This window comes from Manis pentadactyla, chromosome 9 (genome assembly GCF_030020395.1).
Source record: "Manis pentadactyla isolate mManPen7 chromosome 9, mManPen7.hap1, whole genome shotgun sequence".
In the NCBI taxonomy this organism is placed as follows: Eukaryota; Metazoa; Chordata; class Mammalia; order Pholidota; family Manidae; genus Manis; species Manis pentadactyla.
In genome coordinates, this window is record NC_080027.1 from 98,503,253 (window position 1) to 98,529,107 (window position 25,855).

The 25,855-nt window shown below is 36.2% G+C and overlaps 1 protein-coding gene across 3 annotated transcripts in view; it reads right to left on the reverse strand.

Annotated features, from left to right (window-relative positions):
• The window catches only part of AHCTF1 (AT-hook containing transcription factor 1), an 80,228-nt gene extending 55,304 nt beyond the window's left edge, over positions 1–24,924 (reverse strand). For all 3 annotated transcript variants that reach the window (XM_036918398.2, XM_057507865.1, XM_036918397.2), the window contains exons 1-6: positions 24,541–24,924; positions 12,323–12,450; positions 10,332–10,585; positions 7,595–7,775; positions 3,704–3,911; positions 2,162–2,278 (exon numbers count right to left, since the gene is read on the reverse strand). In XM_036918398.2, coding sequence (XP_036774293.2) covers positions 2,162–2,278; positions 3,704–3,911; positions 7,595–7,775; positions 10,332–10,585; positions 12,323–12,443 — 881 coding nt within the window. In that variant the 5' untranslated portion in view covers positions 12,444–12,450; positions 24,541–24,924. The remainder of the gene's footprint in view (positions 1–2,161; positions 2,279–3,703; positions 3,912–7,594; positions 7,776–10,331; positions 10,586–12,322; positions 12,451–24,540) is intronic.
• Positions 24,925–25,855: the final 931 nt, after the last annotated feature.

A 25,855-nucleotide genomic window follows, 5' to 3' on the forward strand; every position in this document is an offset into this window, starting at 1 on the left:
AGGATAAACTGCATACAGCCAACATTGAAAGGAATACAAGTCAGTTTCTTCACTCACTTTTCCATATTACAAAACTAAACATAGCTTTTATTACAACTGATGAGCACTATGGCAACAAATGAAGTCCTATACCCATGTAATTTTGTGGTGGTATAGTCACTATACAGTGATTTCTTTTTACCTCTTTTATTTTGTTCAAAGGATCGCTCTTGCTCTGATGGAGAGAAAAAAAAGACCAGGCCTGGGCAGACACAAGGTAGTCTGTGGGCTCCCATAAACTGTATACAAGATTATTTACATTCACTTACACAAAAGCATATAATCAATGCATATACACACACATATAAGCAATGCATATGCATGTATAAACAATACATATATACATATATAAATGAATGTAAAGTCCACAAAAATACCACTCTAAAAAACACCTCACATTAATAACACTGACAAATGCAAAGTAAATCATTTAGGAATAAATAATCCAAATTACAAATTAAGCCTATCCTATCAAAAATATATACTAAAAAGTGGCTTAAAAATTATTAGATAATTGTTTTCATGTGTTATTACTCAATGTGTTATACATAATAAAGATACAGGGCATCACCTTAAGAAAAACAGAAAACAGTACTCTGCCTGTATTTTAAACTGTAATTCAACTGTGCTCAGAATGCATATATAGCTCTGAAAGCTACCACAAAAAAGGACTAGGGGAAGTGCATATAGTTCACAAGGATTTTAGAAAAAAAGACAGGAACAGAGAAAACATTGTATTTGTGATTATAAGGAGAGTGAGCATCACTTATCTATAAGACTAAAACGACTAAACCTCTACAAAATCCATAAAAACAAGAATGGCCATGGGAAAAATGAATTCAGACTTATGCACTAAGTTCCAAAACAATTTAAGAGGGAACCCCTCTAGGCTTTACTGTGAGAAAGGAAACGGAAAAAAAAGAAAAAGAAAAAAATCCACACGAAGACTAGTAAATATATAGCTTCTTATCCCAACAGACAGTATTGGGAGGAAAAATAAATGGAATGCAAAAATTATTTATATGAAAACCCCCCTTCATTTCCACTACAATAGAGCGCTCACAAGGCATATTCCTCAAGTGCTGCTAGCCCACCTACACTTGGATGGATGGAAATAAGGATGACTCAGTGAGGGGGCATCCCACTGTCTACTGTCAATTTTTTTCCAGGACTGACAAATTTCAAATATGGCAAATCAATTCGTCATTCACTGAGTTACTATATGCACTTCCCTTAGTCATTTTCTGAGGCAGTTTTCAGAGGTATATATGCATTCTAAGCACAAATGAATCACAGTTTAAAACATGGGCAGAGTACTGTAGTGTTTTCTGTTTTGTTTAAGATAAAACCTCAGAGTGAGGACACCTAACACAAAAACCCAAACTGAACACAATTCAGGTACCTATAATCTAAGGCAGGATGGACTTGGGAAATTACTAGGACAGTGAGTTACCAGGATCATGGTATTTATACCACAAACTTAAGTGTTTCAATGATTATCAAAGAACAAACTAACCAAAGAAAAATAAGAGAAAATCAATACTTATATGGTTCTAGCACTGGAAATGAACATGCTTCATTTCCCTTCTACTTGCCTTTTGCAGTATATTCCTTGGATCAATTTGGCTAATTTTTCCCTATTATAAGCTCTAACTTTGTTCCAGCTGAAGCTAGTGAGAAATATTTTTTTTCAGTTTCAGAAGGGCTCAACAACAGATTTAAGGATAAATAAAAATGAGAAAGGCATACATAACAGAGAGAAAAAAGGAATGAATTACAAAAGAGGAAAGATGTTTTTGGGAAGGAATACCGGCCATAAAAATTTCCTAAGATAGTAAGAGGTGCCTGCTCATTTGTATCAGCTTACTCTTCAAAATAACATTCAAACAAGTCAAAAGGCACAACTTCTTCTTACTGATTTCTCAGAATTACTCAAACATGTAGAAACAATATTTAACTTCTAAAATCATTTCAACTACCACGAATTCACAAATTATGTTGCCTTCACTAAAATGAGACAACACAGTAGAAAGTGTTTCAAAAAAATTGTATAATCACAAAACAATAAAAGAACAGCTGTTCTCTCTTTGACAAATTTTTTTTTAAATGTCATGTATCACACCTATCTTGTGTAGACTGAACAGCCCACAAGTAACAGCAATTACGAGGATCATTCTCAGGTTCTTGAAAAGTAACAGCATATACAGGAACTCTTCCACCTTCCAATTGTGTGTAGTATCTGCAACAGCACAAAAATTAGTATACTTCATAATTTTAAGTTATAATTGCATGAAAAAGGAAGGTGCTTAACATAAGAATTTGACTTAGAACACTACTTGTTCAAATCATCTCATCTTCAACCTACACAGGGTACAAGACATCAAGACAGTACTGAGCCCTGGGGTAGAACAGGGAAGCAATATAATTACTAAAGTGCGTGCATACAAGTGTGTGTGAAAGTCCTTCCAGGCATAAAAATGTATGACACTATGCACTGCTCCCCAATAAGAGGCACCCTAGTAAGAAAGGAAATACTGCCACCACAACACCATTTCAGCTGTTTGGGGTTAGATCCAGTTCCCCCATTACTCTGACAGAATGAGTTAGAGTCTCAAGAGTTCCCATAAACCCCCTAAAAAGCATATTAGCCAAGAGATGACAGTGCTACACTACAGAACCCAGGTTCTCTAGGCACCCTTAAAGAAAAATTCAAAGACAAGGGCTGAGAAAAGGATCAGCAGAGTTGTGACAGACTTCCCACAGGACCTACTAGGCAATAGTATCACCACTTCATCACTGTTATTTTTGAGGAAATAGCAGGAAAGTTTGAGGAAGTGCAAGGACAGTCAGTGCTTAGTTAAGGTAAAAAATGGGCCTGATTTGAGATGAGAAAATCTTGTTATTCCTCATCTCTCTTTTTTCCTATACTTTAATAGTGACAAACATTTATTACCAAAGTTAGCCAAGTAGGTACCAATTTGTTGGTGAAACTGAGCACAGAGTTTGGAAGGATTACTATTTTGTTGAGTCATTTGCAAGATAAATTACTCAATAAAATATTCCCATATGCCTTGGGGGAAAAATTAAATTCACAACTTAAGAGATAATACTTAATTCTTAATAGAGAGTAAAAATCTATAATGCCTATTTGCTACCTCCTTCAAAAAGGGTTAATTCCTTAGCAACTGTAACACCATAAATATTAATAAAAAGTATCAATAAAATTATATTTGGGGGAAGTTTTTGACAGCATAAAAAATTTAAAACACGGTATTTTATAACTTTGATTTTTAAAAAGCATGTTTTCCTGTCAATTCAGAACTACTATTAAACTACTACTTCATATATTTGGTCATGAGGAAAAGCACTTCTGAAAGAATTCATGCTATATAAATATATAGGTTATCTTTATAGACATGCATGCCTACTTAGCAAATGGAAAATAACAACTGAAATGCTTTTCAGATATACACTGAATCAACCTGAATTCATGTGCTAAGTCATGCCTATTCCGCATCAAGCTATGATTTAACACAATGATAAATTACTCATAATCATTAATCTATTCTACTTTTTCTCCATATGCGAATTTAAAAATACTAATAACATGTACAAGCTAAATTCAGACAGAAACTAGCAACAATCAAGTAAAAGTTATACATACTCTCTTTTCATGCTTTTCATATTCCAAAGTGCTAGGTTGCCATCTGAAGAACCTACACCAAGCTGATTTGTCCTGTTTATGTAACTAAGAGTTGAAATGGCTGTTCCCAGTGGGCTCACTAATTGGAAACACAGATGACGTCCTTCTCGCATCACACTTTCTCTGATGTGTGGTACTTCAGCTGGGATGCCAATTATAACTTCGAGGTCTAAAAAAAATTAAGACTAAGATTTACAAATTATAAACAGCATAAAAGAAAATACGTCACACCCATTAATCCACCAGCAACTGAAGACTACTGGCCTCAGTTAGTTACTGATAATAATGCATGCTGAACTACAAAATAAACACCCTTACTTACTTAAATTCTATGATTTTCAAAATACATTTACTGGTATAATTTTTTAAAATATCAAAGTATATACTAAATATTATCTTGAAATAGACTTTTTAAAAATAAAGGATTAAGCAATTTCCTTAACAATCATAAATAAAGCTGATGGCTTCTTTATTCAAATTTAGAACTAGCAATTTAAATATTCCCTTAGAGAAGTGGCTGGTTGTTCCCAGCCTGGAGTAGAAAATATTAAGTCTGGCACAAGTCCAGGAAGCCATTTAAGTCTAAAGGGGATGTGTCAGACTAACATGAAGGGGCTCTCATTAGAGAAAACAGAAGAATTGTGAGCATCAAAATACAATGAAAATAAATGAATGAAACACATTAAGCATGTAAAACCTACTAAGTTCCTGCCCTCCTCACCCACAAAAGTAACTGAGTACCAGCTTCTTACTCTGAAATTAGTACTTAGAGCAATAGAAAGCATTTACCCTGTCTTTTGTGTACAAATTGTATTGCACGGAAACAAAAAGGCTGAGTTAATAGGGAAATTCTTCTTTAACAAAATCTTTAAACCATCATCTTGCAGCCCCTAATGAAACTGATTCAGGCAACAATCACAATGGATCAAACAATAACGTTAAAGTAGTTTTTCCAAGCTTGGCTCTATTGACATTTTGGGTCAGATAAATCTTTGTTGTGGGGAGCTATCTCGTACATTGTAGAATGTTGGCAGCATCCCTGGCCTCTATCTACTAGAGGCCAGTAGCACCATCTTCTTCCAGTAATAATAACCAAAAATGTCTCCAGACATTATCAAAAATCTCCTCAAGGGCAAAAATAACCCTCAGTCAAGAACCATTTCTACAAGGGTTGAGGGAAACTTTAAAAAGGATCACGCCATCATCACCTGAACCCACTGAACACTAACTGTGAAAAAGACACCATGTACCTCCTGAAATATCAAATATCCAGCATACTTCTGAAGTACCTCTGCCAAATGTTAATTCTTAATCTAATCAGAGCTAATTACATTTGCAGAAAATACAAAAAGTAAACAACACAAGAAAACACACAGATAATTCCAAAATGTGGGGCATTCTACCAGGTAACTAACTTCTTCAGCAAGATAGTGGTACTAAAATTAAACTAAAACGAGAGGATAGAAGGAGGATTGTTCTACATTCAGGGGAACATGAGACTGTCAAATGTAATGTGTGGATTCTGGATCCCAACTTAAACAATCCAAAGGCAAAAAGATGCTTTACAATCAGCAATTTGATTACAGACTGGTTATTAGACTAAACAAAGATTTATATTAATGTTGGCAGTGGCAATGGCATCATAATTATGTAGTAAAATAACCTTTGCTTTAAATTAATGCAAAAGAGGAAAAGGGGAAAAAAGAAAAGGGACAAGAAAGAAAACAGATGCACATGTATTTTGAAAACTGATTTGAATTTAGGTGATGGATATGTGGGAATTCTTACATTATTCTACCTACTTCAAGATGTCAGAAATCTTTTAATTAGAAAAATATTCAGGACCACATATCAATATAACTGTTGGGCAAGGGCTGATTCCCTCAACACTGTTAGGCAAAGGAAAAAAAATCCTATCATACTGTACTTGATCACTTACCCCTAATCCCTTTTGCTTCTGATTATTTTTTTCAGAGACTAGCAAGAGATTAAATTCTGCCAAAATAAACAGTTCATACAATGGATCATTTTAAAATTATTCAAGAGAATAAGGTAGACTCTAAATATACAGATGTGGGAAGGTATATAAATAGTTGTAATTATAAATTACTTCTATAAACAAAAAAATTTTGCATTAAATCCCAAAAGTCAGTTTTTTGTGTGTGCTGCAATATTTAACAGCTTTATATTTCTCATAATTGAGAAATGGTTCTAATCTCTGATCACAATCCAGAATTTCATTATAAAATTATCCTTGTGCTGAATTCAACTACTGATTGTTGACTTCTGAAATAATGTTTTAACTCTATTATTTTGATCTGAATAAATTTTAATTGATTTATTAGCCTTACACCTATAATGGTATCATCTACAAGGCACATTCTTGAATGATACTCCATCAAGATTATTCAATTCCTTTATTAATTTTCTACAATGAGTAAACCATTTCTAATATTTCACAAATTTATTTTTAGTTACTAATCAACTTTTTCATTTAAACTCTACCAAGGATTTTATTAACCAGGTCTTTATACTTATCAAATTTTAAGTCACAGTTTATAGCACTATAGGGAATTTTTTTTTCCTGAAGTGAACCTGTGGTGATTCACCCCCTGTGGTGATTATATCAAATCAAATTTTTTCAGGTCCTATTTTGCAGATTTAAATTTTGTTCAGATGATTTGATTCATCAGTGAATTTCTGGTCAAAAATAATTTCTACTACTTGTAGTTTTAATCAGTTTTACCACATACTGACCATTTTTATTAGTTGTGCTCAACAAACTGGGATAAAATAATGATCACTGGTATCTATTTCTTAGGTGATCTATGAATTTGCACTAGTATTAGAAGATTAGCTTTAAAATAAGGTCTTCAAGGTCAAGTGGTTCTTTCTTTACATTTTAGAAGTTTTGAGGCTAGCCCTCTTACTCACATAAACCTATCAGAGTCCCATAAATTAAAACAGAAAAACTGGAAGCAGTTGATAAAGAGTAGATTTATAAATACAAGCATTAGCATTAAAGAGGGAAAACTGTCTTCCTCATTTTTTTAAATTTGAGCAGCATTAGTTCTATTTTAAGATGTTATTTTGTGAGGGAACCCTTTTGATTACTCTGTTATTTCTTTTTTAAAAAATTATGGTATCACTGATATACACTTTTATGAAGGTTTCACAAGAAAAATGTTGGGGGAGTGTTGTGTATTTTCCTCAGTCCTTGTCCCCGCAGCAACAAAGAATTGAAGGGCAGAGACACAGTAGTGAAGCAGAGTAAAAGTTTTATTTTAAGTTACTTAAAGAGAGAAAAGGTACAGGCCACCTCAGCAAGGAGAGGCACCCTGGAAGGTTGAAAAGAGAGTTTAAAGTTAAAAGGTTACTCACTTAGAAAGTGCGGGCGACCTCAGAGGAGCGCCTACTCTGCTTCTTATTAAAATTACTTTATTTCTACCTTGGTCTTACTGTAGGAACATAAACAGTATGCCAAAACCACTATGTTAGATCCTATACAGCTGGATAACTGTATGCTGTTTGATACAAGGATCAAGGTTTTATACCTTTAGCTCTTCTTCTGGCATTTACTTAACAGTAGGTATTATTCAAGTGTGTATATGGGAACAAATAAATCAATATCCTTCTTTTAAGACCTTAGTATATGAACACTTCATCAATAAAATAGAATAACCCACGCAAGTAGTTACAGTACCCAAAACAATAGGTCTAAACAATAAAAGAAAAAAGATACATAAAGAAGTTTTCATATAAAAATTTTGGATCATTTTAAACAAGCAATCCATTGCATGAGACTATTTAGGTGCTCAACTGTGGGCTTTAAGCACAAGAATGACTAATTACCTGATGCCTCTACTTCATTCTGACTGCATGTCAAGTCATCTAAACACAGGTCAACAAGAAGGATCTGTCCAACATCAGTGCCCACAGCTGCCACACCAAAAAGCCATCTCAGACTTGGGTGTAAATGCTGTGTGCTTGCACTGGCTCCTCCATGGTTAATTATAGGTTCAATAGCTGTTACCTAGAAAGCAGAATATATTATTTGCTTTTCTTACACAAAGTGAGAAAATACAATTAAAAACACAACAAATTTTGAGGTTAAAGCAGGATAGTAGACTTAAACATTTTCTTATATAGTTATAAATCTGCATTTGATACTTATCTGAGTAACATAATGAAGTCTTCAGATATAATAGAAATCACACCCCTATTTTAATACATAAAAAATTCCACAGTTGGAATAATAATTGCTGTTTATTGGGAGCTTATTATACATCAGACATTGTGCTCACTGGCTCATTTAAGTTTCATGATATTGACACTGGACTTTGGTATTAGACTATATAAAATTCTATCTGTTTAAAGATGAAACACTGAGGCCTAGAAAGTTTAGCTGAGTTTCACAAGTCACACATAAGTGTAAAAACTCAAATCCATATTTTTCTCACTATAAATCTTAACCAGCTACTCTAAGACTAAATATAAATACACTCTTGTCATAAAAAAGAGTAAAAATAAATTCTAGAAAAATTTACTGTTCACTCTTTAAATGTCTGTACCTAATAGCCCTTATTTTATACTTCGCTTTCCTTCTGTTTCCTATTAATTCACAAAAAATAATTAGATGTGATATGAGAATTAAGTAGTTGGTGATTTCCACTATAATACTGTTGAATGTCCTAGAAAAAAAATAGGAAATGTATTATCAATGGTTTATGCATTACATAAGATTGAAGTTTGTTTCAATCTATAACATATTATTGCAGACTAAAGCCTGGCTCTGTCTATATATTTCATTAGTACACAAAACATCCCAGTGTTTCCAGTTCTGAAAGCTGTAATTTCATGGATTACCTTCCTGTTCTAAATTATGGTAATAATGTCTATGAATATTAAAGAACATTCTCTTCAATTCCCTTAATGAGAGGTAAGAAAGTTGTCTCAGTTTGCATTCTTCACACAAATAGTGCTACTTAATTTTAAAATAAGGCAGTTAAAAGCAAGCAAATTTAAGAGGAGATACTGTCCCCTAGCCAAAAACAGCTAACTGACTGAACTTATTTGAAGGTATCTATCTACCAATCTTTTCCTTCTCCTATGTTCCCTTTTCCAAGTCATACTGATCGTCCCCCAACTGAGCAACCAGGAAGAACTTACCTGACTCTTGGTCCTTAATTATTACTCTTATCCAATGATTAAGAAGTCTTGTCCATGTTATCTCCTGAATATATTTTTCAATGTGTCCCTTTCCTTCATTCAGTTCATCATTATTTACCTGAATTACCCTAGTCCAAGGAGGTTTTTACATTAGAGTTCTGCTTTAATGATTTTACCACAGACTTTAGCAGGAGGCCCCTAATGGCAAGGCCATTCATAACCTTAATCCTAACCATTTCTGGCTCCTACTTACTTCTCCTCTCCCCACCTATTCTAAGTAAGCCTAATTTCCCAAATGTCCATATACTGTAACTCTTTACATATTGGTCTCTTTGCCCGAAATGTCCAACCTCTGAGTAGAAATTATCCAGGTGTTCTCCATGTTCCAAATGCTTGAATTTATCAAAGTATGCATTATATTTATGCTGTAATCTTATTATGTCTTCTCCCATAAGACCATAAGCTTTTGGGCAGCATGGACCAAGTTCAATTCATCTATTTATCTCCGAAATCTAGCACATAGTTTGATTTACAGTAAGCACTCAATAAATTACTAAGTTAATTCTATCATTAAAATCATAACCACTGGCAAGAATACACAAGATACCATACTATAAACTACTTTCAACCCCCGCATTAGCCCATTGGGTCAATTTTCTCAACTGTAAAAATACACTATTTTGTCACTAAGCTCTCTTTTAACTTTAAAAAATTCGATTCTATGACTATATATAATACACACATATGTATGTTTTTGTAACTAAGTGTATACTTTTTTCCTCCATCATGTAGAGGAAGGATTCTGCTCTTCTATCATTTTATATTTATGTATGTGTGTATTTGTGAGTGTATATATTTTCTCCCCACGTATAGAAAAACAGTAAGTCTGCTGATGAAACAACTTGAATTCAAAGTATTTTTATAATTACTACTGGGTAATGTCTGGCATATGGAAGGCATACATATATTAGAATTAATACACGGTGATTATGAATGAACTACTACTATTTAAATATACTATTAAAATCTTAAACAATGATGACCTGTTTTCCATATTGAGCGAAGGCTAAAGTCTCAAATTAAGAGAAAAAAACCAGAGAAAAGGAAAAAAGCCACAGTAATAATATTTTTATAAACTTTCCATGTCCTCATAAAATATAAGAACACTACATATAATCACTACTTTTACTTTGTAATTTTCTAACCAAGAATAAGTTATATTTTAGATTTAAATGGCTTTGGTAATATATCTTTAGCCTCTTTCTTTATTTTGAACTTTTTAATGAAAAATAATACTTATGTAAAAGTAATCTAATTACATACGTGTAACTCACTAAATCTTCACAAAGTGAACACACCTGTATAACCAGTAGGGGTTCAGTTTTGAAAGCAGAATGTTCATATCTTAAACAGTACTTACCCTTCCAGGAAGAACAACTGCTTTAACCACTCTTGATATACTAATGTCATAAAGGCAGAGAACACTCCCGTCCGCTTCTTCCAAGCCGATTAACAATCCAGCTCTCTTCTGCCAAGAGAATTCTTTCACAGCTAGGACTATAGGAGGCTGTTCATTCACTTCACTGAACCTATATGCAGACAACCGCTCTCCTGTTAGAGAGTTTACTACCTCAAGTTGTGGACCACAGGCTAAGCAAGCAAGTCCGTTTTTTCCTAGAAGAAAAAAACAAAATGGTGCTTATTTAATATTGCATAATACAACAAAACTAAACAGCAGTCAGATCTTTTACACATATAATACAGTTCATTATGGAAAACTTTACAGGTTATCTCCAAATTGAAATCCAAGCATTTATAGATCACAGTGGTCCATAAATCAGTAAGACAAACTGACCCACTACCGAATAATAAACCAACCATCACAGTAAAGCACCATGCTATGTGCTTACATTATCTTATTTATTCCTCACCACATCTCAATACAGAGATAAGGCCATCAAACTTTCACACTTTTAAGTAACTTACACAAGCTACATGGCTACAAATACCAGAGCCAAAAGTGGATCCCAAGACTGTCTAACTCTAAAGGTATAGTATAATAAAAGTTAACTAGGTGCTACAGGAGTTATAAAATATAACACATGATTCTGCCCCTAAGGAGCTCAAAATCTAAGAAGACATAACTCCCATAATAAAAGGAAATATTAAAAGCTCTTATTGGCCCCTTACTAGCCATGTTTGGATTTTATTTTGCAATCAATGTAAAGTAACTAGAGGGTTTTAAGTAGGACAGTCACAATCTGATTTATGTTTTAAAATGTTACTCAGATTCTTGGACAAGGGGAAGCCAGAGTAGAAATGCAGAGAGATACCCTATGCTTGGCTGGGGGCTATGAATAGAAGGTAGTGGATTAACTAGAGATTTGTCTTACACAGAATTAAAGTATTTGCTTGCTAATGAGTAACTACTGGGAGGTGAGTAAAACAGAAGAATCAAGAACAGATCCTGTATTGAGCAGCCAGATGAATATTAAATTTATGATGTGTATTATGCATCTGAGTAGATAGCTGGATACACTAGATTATAGCTGAAGGTGGCTGTACAGTTGAAGGAAATTGCACGGCACACTGGGGATCCAGAATGTGTGGGTTCAAAATTCATTTCTGTGGTCTGTGTAACTGGGATCAAGTTACTTACCCTATTTGATTCTCAGCTACACAGGACAGTGCCTACTTAGGAAAGTCTTATACTTACCTTGATGAAAAGTTGTTACAGAGCCTGACATATACTAAGTGCTATGACTATTTTTAATACTCAAGAGAACAGCACCTTAAATAGCCCAGTAACTGTTCTGTGTGTTTTACTGCCTCCTGCTGGGAAGGTCGTCTTTGAAATTCACTCTTAGAAAAATTTTCTGCAGTACATTTCACTAGACTGAATGAAACCCTCAATCTAATGACTCCTTTGGCATGGCTTTCTGCTGTATATTAATATATAAGCCATATATTAAGATCCTGTTCAGATTAATTTAATTAAGAAATAAGACTTTCTGAATGTTTTGTATCACCTAGTGTCCTACAATCAGATTTTTCTACTCCAAGACTGTTTAGGTCTAAATCCATTCTCACCACCAATGAAACTCACTTAAAAAAAAAAAAACCCAGCTGTCTATTATTTCCAATTTCTAAATATAGATACCCAACACTAAAAGATATGTGTGTATTTTTAATAAGGAAAAATGACCTATAACCCCTACCCAATTCACCGAAAATGTGTTTCTAGAATATGCAGGTGTTATTACATTAATAATTACAAATGTTATATATCTTATTTAAGACCACTCTAATGAAGTTTCTGCTTTTCATTCCATATTAAAGAAATTGTAAATTTATGCTTATTATTATTTATCTTACAAATCAATCAAATTAGTGTATCTTCAGCAACATTACCTGCAGCAAGTTTTCCACGAAGCACAGAGTCTAGTGTTATTTGGTCTTCTCCAAGGGCTTGAATAGTCACTTCTGGGAAGTGCAGAAGACTACTAGTCACTTGTGCTGTTAAGTCTTGCATACTTCCACTGCAAGTATTTTTTAAAGATAATATTATTTTGGTATAGTTGTACTGTAATACATTTGATTATCTCTAGCCAGAATAAAAAAGAAAAAGTCACCACACAAAAGTAAACAAACTAAAGCCAAAATCTGATTATAAAATACATAGTATGTGCTTCTGGGTCTGAGGTTCTCTGCTAAGAAAATGTCTCCTAAACAGCCTTAGGAGAGTACAGATTCATTAAGTCAGATGTTCGAAGGATATAATGATTTCCTAGATTCTTTGGAACTGGTTCAATACAATTAATCTTACTGCCTGACCTACTCTCCAAGGATACTTTACATACAAACAGGAAAAACTGATTTATTTTAGAAAAATGACCACTATGGTAAAAGGGGACAGGATCATGAAAAATGTCCAAGCCCATAATAACCTCAATAATTGAGCTTGACATGTTTTTTCAAGTGGACAGAAAAAACCTGAGGGTTAGCTACCAAATTCGGTCCTGGTGACCCTGATTTTGTTTTAAGACTCTAAGGTCCAGAGAGTCAGAAGATAAAACTTGGGGCTAACAAAACCAATGCAAGCTAAGAAGAGACTCTACCCACCTCCACATGCCTCACAAGCCCCCATAAACTCAACAAGGTTCTATCGTCAGTGTAAAGGTGAGTGAGAGAAACATCTACTGTGCAGGACAAGGAGCAATGAAGCCATCCATTTTGACCATGACTCTCTCTCTCATAAAATTCTCTACTCAATAAGGAAAATTTCCTGTCACACAAATTAGTGGCCAGAATTCAAGCTATATTATCTGAAAATACCAGGAAGAATTTACTACAAAGTATTCTAAGGCTGGTAATGCTATAAGCATCCCACAGAAACCACCAAATACTCTCTAGAATCTTAAAGTTCCAGAATCTTTAGAGTTCTCCAAGATGATGCTCCAAAAAAAGAGCTCAGTCAAAATAACAAAACACAACAATGATATTCATGACCAACAGACAGCAGAAACAGTCTTGAAGATTCAGATACTGAAGTGTTCAGAGAACAGAAAATAAGTATGTTTAATATGCTTAAAGAAATCAGAGATTTAGCTTGCTAATGATGAAAAAACTTTAAAAATTGTAATGAAAAATGGTCAAGATTTGAAAAAAAAAAATACAGGTAACCTTAGACCAATGTGGGGGCTATGGGTGCCAACCCCCCATAAAGTAAAAAAAAAAAAAACATGTAATTTTTAACTTCCCCCAAACTTAACTAATAGCCTATTGTTGACTAGAAGACTTAACCAGTAACATAGTCAATTAACACATTTTGTATATGACATTATATCCTACATTCTTAAACTAGAGAAAATCACAGATCTCCAAAAAAATTTCCAATGTATTTATTGAAAAGATCTGCATGAGTGGACCCACACAGTTTAAATCTATGTTGTTCAAGAGCCAACTATAATTGAACTTCTAGAATGAAAAATGAAGTTAAATTTAGAACTCAAGGTGGGAGACTCAATGGAGCATGAGAATGTTGCAGCTACATGCAACAATACAGATAAACATCAGAATACAGTATTTAAAAAGACTGTAAAACTAAATAAAATATTGTTTAGAATACAAACATATGTGGCAAAACTGGATAAAACAAAAATAAATACAAAATCGCCAGTAGTAGTTACCTTTGAGAGGTGAGAATCAGGATTGGATTAGAGAGGAATACAGAAGGGACTCCAAAGTAATGGTAATGTTTTTTCTAAAACTTGGTGGTGAGTACATAGGTATTCATTGCCATAATTCTTCATATTGTACAAATATTCTTTTGCACCCATTCAATAAATTCTTTTGTGCCTACCTGGTAGTCAACAAAAACTCAGAAAGATAAGTAAAACAGTATAGTAGAAAGAGGAGAGCTCAAAAGCTTATCCAGAATGAAGCACAAAAAGACTTAATGTAAGTAGTTAGATAAGTAGTTACAAGTTACAGACAACAGAGATCTAACATGTTTATTCAGAATCCCCCCAAAATATAACACTAAAGAAAAGGAAGATGCAATACTCTAAAAGATAATCCCAAGACTTACAGAGACACACCAATTCTCTGCAATCAGGAAGCCCAATGAATCCGAGGTAGAATAAATAAAAAGAAATGACTTTCAACAACAGTGGAAGTCAGAAGTCTTCAAAATTCTAAGCCAAAACAGCTGTCAACACATAATTACATATTAATGAATGAAATCATCCTTAAGAATGAATATGAAACATTTTAGACAAAAACTAAATTTACTACTAAGAGACACTCCCTTAAAGGTAACTCTAAAGGATTATAGGTAGAAGGCTTCAGATAGAATAGTGACCAAAGTCTGAGATGCAAAAGATCTCCAGAGATCTGCAGTGTATTCCCCTGAATCTTCATATCATCAGCATAAGCATGTAAAGAAACTACCAAAGGCCAAGGAATGAATCATTGGGAAAGCAAAGGAGAAACAATCCCCAGAGCTTACACAGGGCCAGAAATAGCTCCAGAGTAGAAAAACCTCATAACACATGGGGCGCTGAAAGGTATATGTTGTGTCAGAAATATAGATTGCTTTAGTAGTGGGGAGAAAAATGAGCCCCGGTAAAGGCTGCTCTGGTCCTGTCTAAAAAAGCAAGGCTTAAAAGAGTAAAACTGTTTCCAAGTAACTCAGTTGCATTGCAAGAAAAAGCTCAAGAATATGTAAAGGAATGCAAAACATTCAGTATTCAAGAAATTAAAACCACAATGTCTGACATCCAGTTAAAATTGTCAGGCATGCAAAGAAGCAGGAAAACGACTCATAAGGAAAAAAACCCAACCAACAGAAACAGAAATGACACAAAAGTTAAAATAACTACATGAGACATGAAATTGGCTATTGTAACTATAATCCTTATGTCCAAGAAGAGGAAAGAAAGCATGTACGTATTAAGGAAAGACTTGAAAGACAAAAAAAGACTACATCAAACTTCTAGAAATGAGAAATACATTGGATGGCATTAATAGATTAGACACAGAAAGTATTAGTGAATGTAAACCCCCACAATAAAAACTCTCTAAAATCAAACATAGAAAAAAAACTGGATGTAGCAGAGAACGTCGGTGAGCTATGGTTCAATCTCAAGTGCCCTAATATGTGTAATAGGAATCTCCAAAAGGAGGACAGAAATACTTGAAAAACTAATTGCCAAATTTTTCCCAATTCAATGAAAACTATAAACCCACAAATTCAAAGTCAGTAAGCCTCAAGCACAAGAAACATGGAAAAATTCCACCATAATACATCACAATCAAGGGACAAAGGGAAAAGTTTAAAAGGAGCACTCTGCTCAGAATGACAAATGTGAGGACAGACTTCTTGTGAAAACAGCGCAAGTCAGAAAACAGTGGAACAACATTTTAAGTTCTGAAAGAAAAAAAAGCTATCAACCTAGAATTCTATACCCAGTGAAAATATCTTATAAAAACCAAAGAAAAATTAAGACCTTTTGGACATACAAGAGTGGAAGAGACAATTGCCAGCAATCTGCACTACAATGAACATTAACGGAATTCCATCAGGCAGAAGGAAATGATACCAGATGGAAATCTGGACCTACACAAGAGAATATAGGCAACCAAAAATGATAAATACAGAACTTTTTTCTTATTTTTATTCTCTTTAAAAGACAACTGACTATTCAGAGCAAAAATGAGAGCAATATATTGAAGAGTTCATAAAATATTTACAAATGAAACATGAGACAAATGAAATAACAGCACAAAGGCCTAGAGAAGAGAAATGGAGGCATACTGTTATAAAATTCTTATACTATACATTAAATACTATAATACTGAAGGTGGACTAAAACCTTAAAATATACACTATGAATCTTAAAACGACCACTAAACACAAACACAAATATATTTAATAAGCCAATGAAAGATAAAATATCATCATAAAAAAGTTAATCCTATCGAATAGCCAAAGCAATCCTGAGAAGGAAGAATAAAGCATGGGGAATTACGCTCCCCAACTTCAAGCTCTACTACAAAGCCACAGTAATCAAGACAATTTGGTACTGGCACAAGAACAGACCCATAGACCAATGGAACAGACTAGAGAGCCCTGCTATAAACCCAACCATATATGGTCAATTAATATATGATAAAGGAGCCATGGACATACAGTGAGGAAATGACAGCCTCTTCAACAGCTGGTGTTGGCAAAACTGGACAGCTACATGCAAGAGAATGAAACTGGATTATTGTTTAACCCCATACATAAAAGTAAACTCAAAATTGATTAAAGACTTGAAAGTAAGTCATGAAACCATAAAACTCTTAGAAGACAACATAGGCAAACATCTCCTGAATATAAGCATGAGCAACTTCTTCCTGAACCCATCTCCTCGAGAAAGGGAAACAAAAGCAAAAATGAACTCATGGGACTACATCAAACTAAAAAGTTTTTGTACGGCAAAGTACATCATCAACAAAACAAAAAGGAATCCTACAGTATGGGAGAATATATTTGTAAATGACATATCTGACAAGGGGTTAACATCCAAAATATATAAAGAACTTAGACACCTCCACACCCAAAAAGCAAATAACCCGATTAACAAATGGGCAGAGGATATGAAGAGACGGTTCTCCAAAGAACAAATTCAGATGGCCAACAGACACATGAAAAGATGCTCCACATCACTAATCATCAGGCAAATGCAAATTAAAACCACAATGAGATATCACCTCACACCAGTAAGGAGGCCAGCATCGAAAAGACTAAGAACAACAAATGTTGGCTAGGATGTGGAGAAAGGGGAAACCTCCTACACTGCTGGTGGGAATGTAAGCTAGTTCAACCATTGTGGAAAGCAATATGGAGGTTCCTCAAAAAACTAAAAATTGAAATACTATTTGATCCCGGAATCCCACTTCTTGGAATATACCCAAAGAATACAACTTTTCAGATTCAAAAAGACATATGCACCCCTATGTTCATTGCAGCACTTTTTACAATAGCCAAGATATGGAAGCAACATAAGTGTGCATCAGTAGATGAATGGACAAAGAAGATGTGGTACATATACACAATGGAATATTATTCAGCCATAAGAAAGAAACAAATCCTACCATTTGCAACATGGATGGAGCTGGAGGACATTATGCTCAGTGAAATAAGCCAGGCGGAGAAAGACAAATGCCAAATGATTTCCCTCATTTGTGGAGTATAACAATGAAGCAAAACTGAAGGAACAAAATGGCAGCAGACTCAGAGACTCCAAGAAGGGACTAGTGGTTACCAAAGGGGAGGGTTGTGGGAAGGCGGGTGGGGAGGGAGGGACAAGGGGACTGAGGGGTATTATGTTTAGTACACATGGTGTGGGGGATCACGGGGAGAACAGTGTATCACAGAGAAGGGACATAGTAGATCTCTGGCAACCTGCTGCACTGATGGACAGTGACTGCATTGGGGTATGGGCGGGGACTTGATAATGTGGGTGAATGTCGTAACCACATTGTTTTTTCATATGAAACCTTCATAATAGTGTATATCAATCATACCTTAATAAAAAATTTTTTTTTTAATTTAAAAAAAAAGTTAATCCTAAAGATGGTATAAAGAGGGGAAAAGAAATTTTTTTAAAAAACAGGAAGATAGTAGATTAAACCTAACTGTATTACATTAATAACACTAACAGAATGACTTTAACTTTCCAATGAAAAAGCAGAGGCTGTCAGATTGGATAAAAATTTAAAAAAGCAAGACCAAGTTTAAATAAAAGACTAGAGAAGTTGAAAAGTAAAATAATGTAAAATATACCATGCTAAGACTAATCAGAAAAAGCTGGAGCAGCTATATGAGTATCAAAGTAGAATTCAGAGGAAAGAATATTAACAGATAAAGATGATCATTTCATAATGATAGAGGGGTCAATTAACTACATGAATATACTGAATACATATAATACACAGAATAACAGAGCTTCAAAATATATGAAGCAAAAACTGAGAGAACTTAAAAAACATACAAACCCACATTTTTAACTGAAGACTTCATCACCTCCTCTTCTTAATTGATAAAGTGAGACAGAAAAGCAGTTAAGGATAAAGAAGACCTAAACACCACACTGGCCTGGCCAACTAAACCTCACTGATATTTATAAAACATTCTAGCCCCAAACAAAAGACTATACATTCTTTTCAAATGCACACAGATGATTTGCCAAAATATTATATTCTGGCCATAAAAGAAGTCTCAAATTTAAAAGGATTCAAATCATACAAAGTATATTCTCTGATTGCATTTAAAATTGTTATAAATCAATAGCAGAAAAGCATCTGGAAAATTTACAAATATTTGGACACAAATAACATAGTTCTAAACGACCCATGTATGAACAAAGAGATCAAAAGGGGAATGAGACTATTCTGAACTTAATGAAAATGAAAACATGACATATAAAACTTTATGTGATGCAGCTAAAGCAGTGCTTAGATGTAAATTGACAGCACTAACCATCCTTAAGACCTACCAATAATATTAGGCTTCTACTTTAAGAAACTAGAAAAAGAGCAAAATAAACCTAGCATGAGCAGAAAAAAGGAATATAAGAGCCAAAATCAATGAAACAGTAAACAGAAAAACTATAGAAAAAAATCAATGAAATCAAAAGCTGGTTCTTTGAGAAGATCAAAAAACACTGTACTGACATAGAGAAATAGAGCAGTGAAAGAAAGAGAGCAGAAACTAGACTATTTGAAAATGTTATGACAAAGATAAAATTTCAAAACATTGTGAAAATTACACACTTAAAATAATGTCCTGAGACAATTTAGCTATCCCTTTGGAAAGGAAACAAAACAAAAACCTCCTCCTTTAATGATACAGAAATGGGAAATTACAAATGGATAAAATATCTAAAAGCCATACCCCCAGAAAAGATCAGGGAGGCTGAGGAAGCTATAATCTATAAATAAACTTGTATGTACTAGGTATTAGTCAGAATTTAACTCTTCAGGTAAAACTGATGCCATGTCTGTCCTGTGGTGTCCTGTCCCTCCTCATCTTTACATCAACTGATACTATAATTCTAAGGAGCACAGCACACATTATTTTTGAGGAAACAACTATGTCAATGACTCCCCTAAAAGATAATTAACATATGGAAATAAAAACATTTTCTGGGGAAAAAAGACAATGGTCTAGAAAGAAAAAACTCAAGGGAGAAGAATCATTAATCTCAGGGAGTGAGAGACAGCCACTTGACTTGTTCACTAAATCCCCAAATATGAGACTTTTAAATAGTAAAAAAGAAACTTAAAAGTGAGGGAATAAAACTGTGAAATGAAATTTAAATAAATCAACAATCTAAAATAAATGGAAGTAGAATTTTTTGTGAAACATTTATTATCTTGAATTTACCAGTGAGTGGGTTGTATTCTTTGTTGCCATATGCCAACATAAATTCAACAATTTATTGCAGTAATCCATCACAGATATTTATAAGCAATGCACTAAACCATGCCTTTACGTTTTCAAGTGTTAAAAGGTTCTAAGTACCCTAAAGATCCAGCCTGTGGCTCAGATACATCCACAAAAGGTTAACACTGTAACAATTTAAATGAGTGCTATTCTTAGAAACTTAAAAATTAAAACACTATAGAAATCTGAATGCTTAAAGCTGCTCAACTTCCTTAGTAATCCTCCTGTTTAATCTCCCATATTTAATGGATAATTAATCAATTCCGAGTCTACTTTTTAATTAATTCAACCAATATTAAATGCTTACTCCACACTAAAATGTTCTTTATGCACAAAAAGGAAATGCTGAATCTATAGCTTCCTATCTACCCTCAGTACATTAGCCCCTTCCTAAGTGTTCCTCTATCTTCATTTCACCACTCCCCTTTTAAATTAAATTGTTTCTTAGGATTAGGGTATCAATTTTATAATTCACTTCTTAGTCCTTCCAGTTAATTAGATTTGGCTTCTGCATAGTCAAAGGAATTTACCCCCTTAGTTCTATTGGTATTATTTCTGTAATGCATTGATACCTACGTCAAGGGAAAAATTTCTCAAAGTCCTTATTGTCTGAGAAATACCAACTAGAACAATAATCACAGGCTCCACGTGGACTATTAGTAAAGTCACAAACTAAATCATACTAAGTCCAGGTTCTACTACCACTTAGTAGTAACATGAAATGCTACTAAATTGTCTTCCTTCCTGTCACACCCAATCTTCTAGAAAAGGGGAATACTCTGACTCTTGGCTTATGGTGCCCAGCACAAAGGAATTTAAAAAATGTTTAGTGAAGCAAAGAAAACGCTTTTCAAATTTACAAGATAGCATTTGAATCTACAGGGCAAAAATTGACTTCAAGACCTTTCAAATCCCAAATTTACGGTGTGAATTTTAGTATTTTAAGAACACCTAGGAGAAATTCTAAAAATTATATTAGAAGAACATCTCATATAAAGACATGTATGCTCACAAACCCACATTAAGCAGCGCTCAGTATTATACAAAATTAAGCTTTATGACATGCCAGCACTGGCAATCTCTAAACAGTAATTTACAAAGTTTCAACTCCTTCCCAAGGTCTAAATAGGCAGAGCAGGAACACTGTGCTAGTTGTCAGTGAATATATTGTTCATTTTCTTGATAAAACACAGATGGATTGTTACTCCCCTTCTCAAAAACCCTCAATGACTCCCTACTGCACAGAAAAACTAACACCCTCAGTGACAGGCAATCAAGGTCCTTCATAAGATGACAGCCCAAGACTATCCTTAAAACTTGGCTCCCAAAACCATTTTCTTCTTCAGTTTGCTACTGCCTAGCACTTTCATTCTTTTTCATGCTTTTCCCTCCTCCATCTATATCTGACAAAGTCCCACCCATCATTCAAAGACTATAGATTCCCAGTGTGGTCTGGATAGATCCATCCTTTCCTTTTTAAGCTCATCTCTGAGCTCACTCCTTTCCACTTTTATGTTAGCAATCCTCAATATGATTTTTGAAATCCATTACTTGTGTTTGCCTGTCTTCCCCAATATACTATGAATTCCTATAAAAACCATATCTTATTGGGCACTATAATTCACAATTACAATATAGGTAGGTCATAGGGAAGGCAGTACAGCATGGAGAAGACAAGTAATGACTCTATAACATCTTACTACGCTGATAGACAGTGACTGCGATATAGGGGGTGAGGACATGGTAATATGGGTGAATGTTGAAACCACTGTGTTCTTTATGTGAAACCATCATAAGATTGTGTATCAATCATACTTTAATTTAAAAAATCATGTCCTATTTCCATTAATTTCAGAGGATTACAATGCCTTGCAACTAATAGGTACTAAACATGTGGTAAATTAGGATGGCAAGATACTACCAGGGACATTAATAGAAATGTTAAACAATAAAATCAATTTTTAAAAACTTAGCATTATGCTTAAAACCCAACAAGAAGAGCCCAATTACAAAATGGTCAAAGACCTTAATGCACACCTCACCAAAGCAGATATACTGATGGCAAATAAGCATGTGAAAAGGTGTTCCACGTCATATGTCATCAGGGAAATGCATATTAAAACAATGAGATACCTACTAGGATGGTCAAAATCCAGAACGCTGAGTACACCAAACACTGGTGAGGATGTGGAGCAGCAGGGACTCAGTCACTGCTAATGGGAATGCAAACAAGTATGGCCACTTTGCAAGGCAGTTTGTCAGCTTCTTACAAAACTAAACATACTCTTCTCATTTGATCCAGCAATCACATTCCTTGGTATTTATTTACTCAAAGGAGTTGAAATTTATGTTCACATAAGAACCTGCACTTGGATGTTTATAGCAGCTCTATTCATAACTGCCCAAACTTGGAAGCAACCAAGATGTCCTTCAGTTGGTGATGATAAACAGTGGTACAGCCAGACAACAGAATACTATTCTGTGCTAAAAAGAAGCTGTCAAGCCGTGAAAAGACATGGAGGAAACTTAAATGAGTATTACCAAGTAAAAGAAGCCAATATGAAAAGGCTACATACTGTATATACGACATTCCTGGGAAAAGCAAAACTATGGTGTCAGTAAAGATCAGTGGTGGCCAAGGGGTTAGCAGATTGGGAGGGATGAATAGGCAGAGCAGAGGATTTCTAGGGTAGTGAAACTACTGTCTATGATACTATAATAGAGGATAAATGTCATTATACACTTGTCCAAACCCACAGAACGTACACCACCAAAAGTAAACCATAATGTAAACTGCTGACTTTGTGTGATAATGATGTATCGATTGCAGGTCCATTAATTATAACAGTGTTCCATTCTGGTGGGGGTTGTTGATAAGGGGGGAAAGCAACAATGCATGAGTGGGAGCAGGGAAGAAGTATACTTTCCCTGAAAGGAAGGAAGGAAATCCTTGTGCCTTCCACTCAATTTTACTGTGAACCTAAAGCTCTTCAAAAAAGTAAAGTCTACTATAAAGAAAAAACTTAATATTGGGTCCAACTTATTTCCAAGTATAGTTTCAGTATTAAGAAACAAAAAAAAAAAATTCACATAATTACTAGGAAAGATACTAACAAAGAAGACAAGAAATCAGGCCTGGGTAAAATACAGACATCCTGGAAAGCAGCTGAATTCCACTAAAGTAAAACTCCAGTTGCTCAACAATCATATTGCAATATAAAGAGAGCAAACATTCCTTCAAGACATTTCATATGCATTTTTACTTTTTTTCTTTTTGACTGTTTTCTTTTGGCCTGCACTAACCATGGCCGGGACGTGAGCAAAGAAAAGGGACATCGAAGCACAAAAAAATGGGCCTAGGATTCGGGATGATTCTGGTATAGCTGAAGCATAGATTTGTTAACAGTTGAGGCTGGACAGTAGAACAGACTTACTGTAGAGCCCGGTGACCTAATCTAGGGAAGTCAGACTTCATTCTGGAGAAAAAAAAAGGAGTTTCTGAAAATTTTCAGGCTTAGGAGAAAAAAAAGGAAACAATATTTTGTTTTCTCTTAAGTGAAAATATGTCCAACCCCAAACTGCTGTAATCCTTTAAGTTAAAAAAAAAATTATATTGACGTTTTGCGAAATGACACTTCGGTACAAGGTTAATGAAACATTAGGACTAAAAATTACAGTACGGAGAGAATGTGGACTTCCCTTAGCGCTTAGCATATTGAAGAGCATCCCTCAAGCATTAAGTTGAGCTGGGCTAGTCATCCTTGGCCAGATTCGCCAAAATAAGCAAACCTACCCTAATCTCTTCTCTCCTCACGGAGACCCAATCAGTGAAAGCTCACCAAAGAAGGCTCTTAAAAACCCACTGGCTCTTAGGATATTTTCAGAATAAACCTAAGTTTAGAGTTTCCAAGAGACCTATATTTTTATTCTAAAGGACCCAAGTTCTTCCAAATATTTCTCAAACTATCTGAAGTAAAATAACAGCTATAGGAATCTCTTTGGCTTTAAGAACAATTTAACCTACCTCCTCCCAACCCCCACGTAGTCCACCAGTAACAAAAGTAATCGTCCTCTAGCTCCCAGGTGGGAAAAGTAAGACATATTAATACACACTTCAAATATACACTTCAAGGTATCCTGTCATTTAATCTGTTCCATCTCAGCAAAGCACCACACTTTTCAAATCACGAGTCAAACTTCTTCCCGGCCCTGCACTAACCATGGCCGGGACCAGCAGCATGTGGACGACACGCCGACGCAAGACAGGCTGAGTGTGACGGCGGGCTCCCTCGGGAGGAGGCCCGCCTGCTTTTCCACCGCATTCAGGAACGGCGAGGGGGGCGCGCCGCGATCCCCGGCAATAACGGGCGGCTGCGGGCCCAGGGAGTGGGCCTCGCCGCGGTCCTCCGCCGCTGGGTGCCGTCGCTCGACCGAGAGAGGTTATATAACACCAGGACTCGATCGCGCAGTACCCGCCACGAGCGCGTTCGCCGGATTACTCGTCGCGCGGCACGAGCCCGGCCAAGGCCCGCGCGGGCTGGCGGTTGAGACGAGGCGGGGAAGCGAGCCGCTCGGGGCCAGGCCGCGCAACCGCCCTCCGCGCCGGCGCAGCGCCGCTCCTCAGCGACCTTACCTGACAAGGGCGGGTGACCGACCGCCGCGGCCGCCGAGTCGAGGGGCGCGAGCTCCTCCCGCGCGGGTCCGTCACAGCATCTCCGGGAGACACCGCGGTCACAAGCAGGGAGCACACCTCCGCCCGCGGAAGCTGCTTCTCTGCTCGTCGCCGCCGCCCTCCCGGCTGCCTCAGACCCACGCCCGAAAGCCTTCGCAGGCTGCAGGCGGCTGAACGCTCAGCTGCTGAAACACAGCCGAAGCCGGCGCCGCGGTTCCGGGACTTCGCGGCCACGACTCTGCCTCACGCGCTCTGCCAGCGGCCGCGCGGCTCCGCGCATTACCCTGGGCCGGCGCCCGAGCTCCGCACGCGGGATAGAGGAGGCGACCGTGGGATACCGGGAGGGGAGAGGAGCGCGGCACGGAGGCCCGAGTTCTCGCGAGCGTTCCGGACTCGGGGGCCGGGTTCGCGGGAATTTTCAAACTCTCGGTGAAAGAAGGTGGGGAAGGATAGGAGGGAGAGGGAGGCCAGGGAAGCGAGGGAAGCAAGCGAGGCTTCGTTAAGAAGGGCCGAATATTTACATAGATTTACATAAAACAAGATCTTCCCGTTTCCCGTGTTCTGACGCGGGAGAGACTACGAGCCCCACAACGCTTTGCACGCCCCCACCCGTCGCAGGCGTGACCCCACCCGTCGCAGGCGTGACCCCACCCGACGCAGGCGTGACCTCGTGGGGTGGAGCCGATTTCCGCCCAGGGCTCAAGCCCACCTTCCGGTCCTTGGAGGTTACGGAGGCTGCAGAACGGCCGCGTTGTGTTCAGAGCTCGGTACCTTGGCGTCAAGGTTAATCTTTTTTTCCTTTTGAAGTTTTTTTGCGTGTGTGGTAAAATACACATAAAGTGAAATTTACCATTTTAGCTATTTTAAAAATGTATAATTCAGTGGCGTTAAATACATTCACAATGTTGAACAATCACCACTATCTTGTTCCGTGACTTTTCAAGTTCCCAACTGGAAACCTTGTGCTCAATTAAACAATCACTCCTGATCCCTGCTACCCCATCCGCTGGCAGCCACAAATCTGATTTTTGTCTCTATCCCTCATCTGGATACTTGACATATAAGTGAAATCATACAGTACACGACCTTCTATGACTGGCTTCTTTGATTTAACATTGTTTACAAAGTTCGTTCATATTGTAGTATGTATCAATCTCTCATTCCTTTTTATGGCAGGTTAATATACCATTGTATGGCTATCTCATATTTATCCATTCATCGATTAATGGACATTGGTTGTTTCCATTTCCTATCTATTTTGAAAAATGCTGTTAAG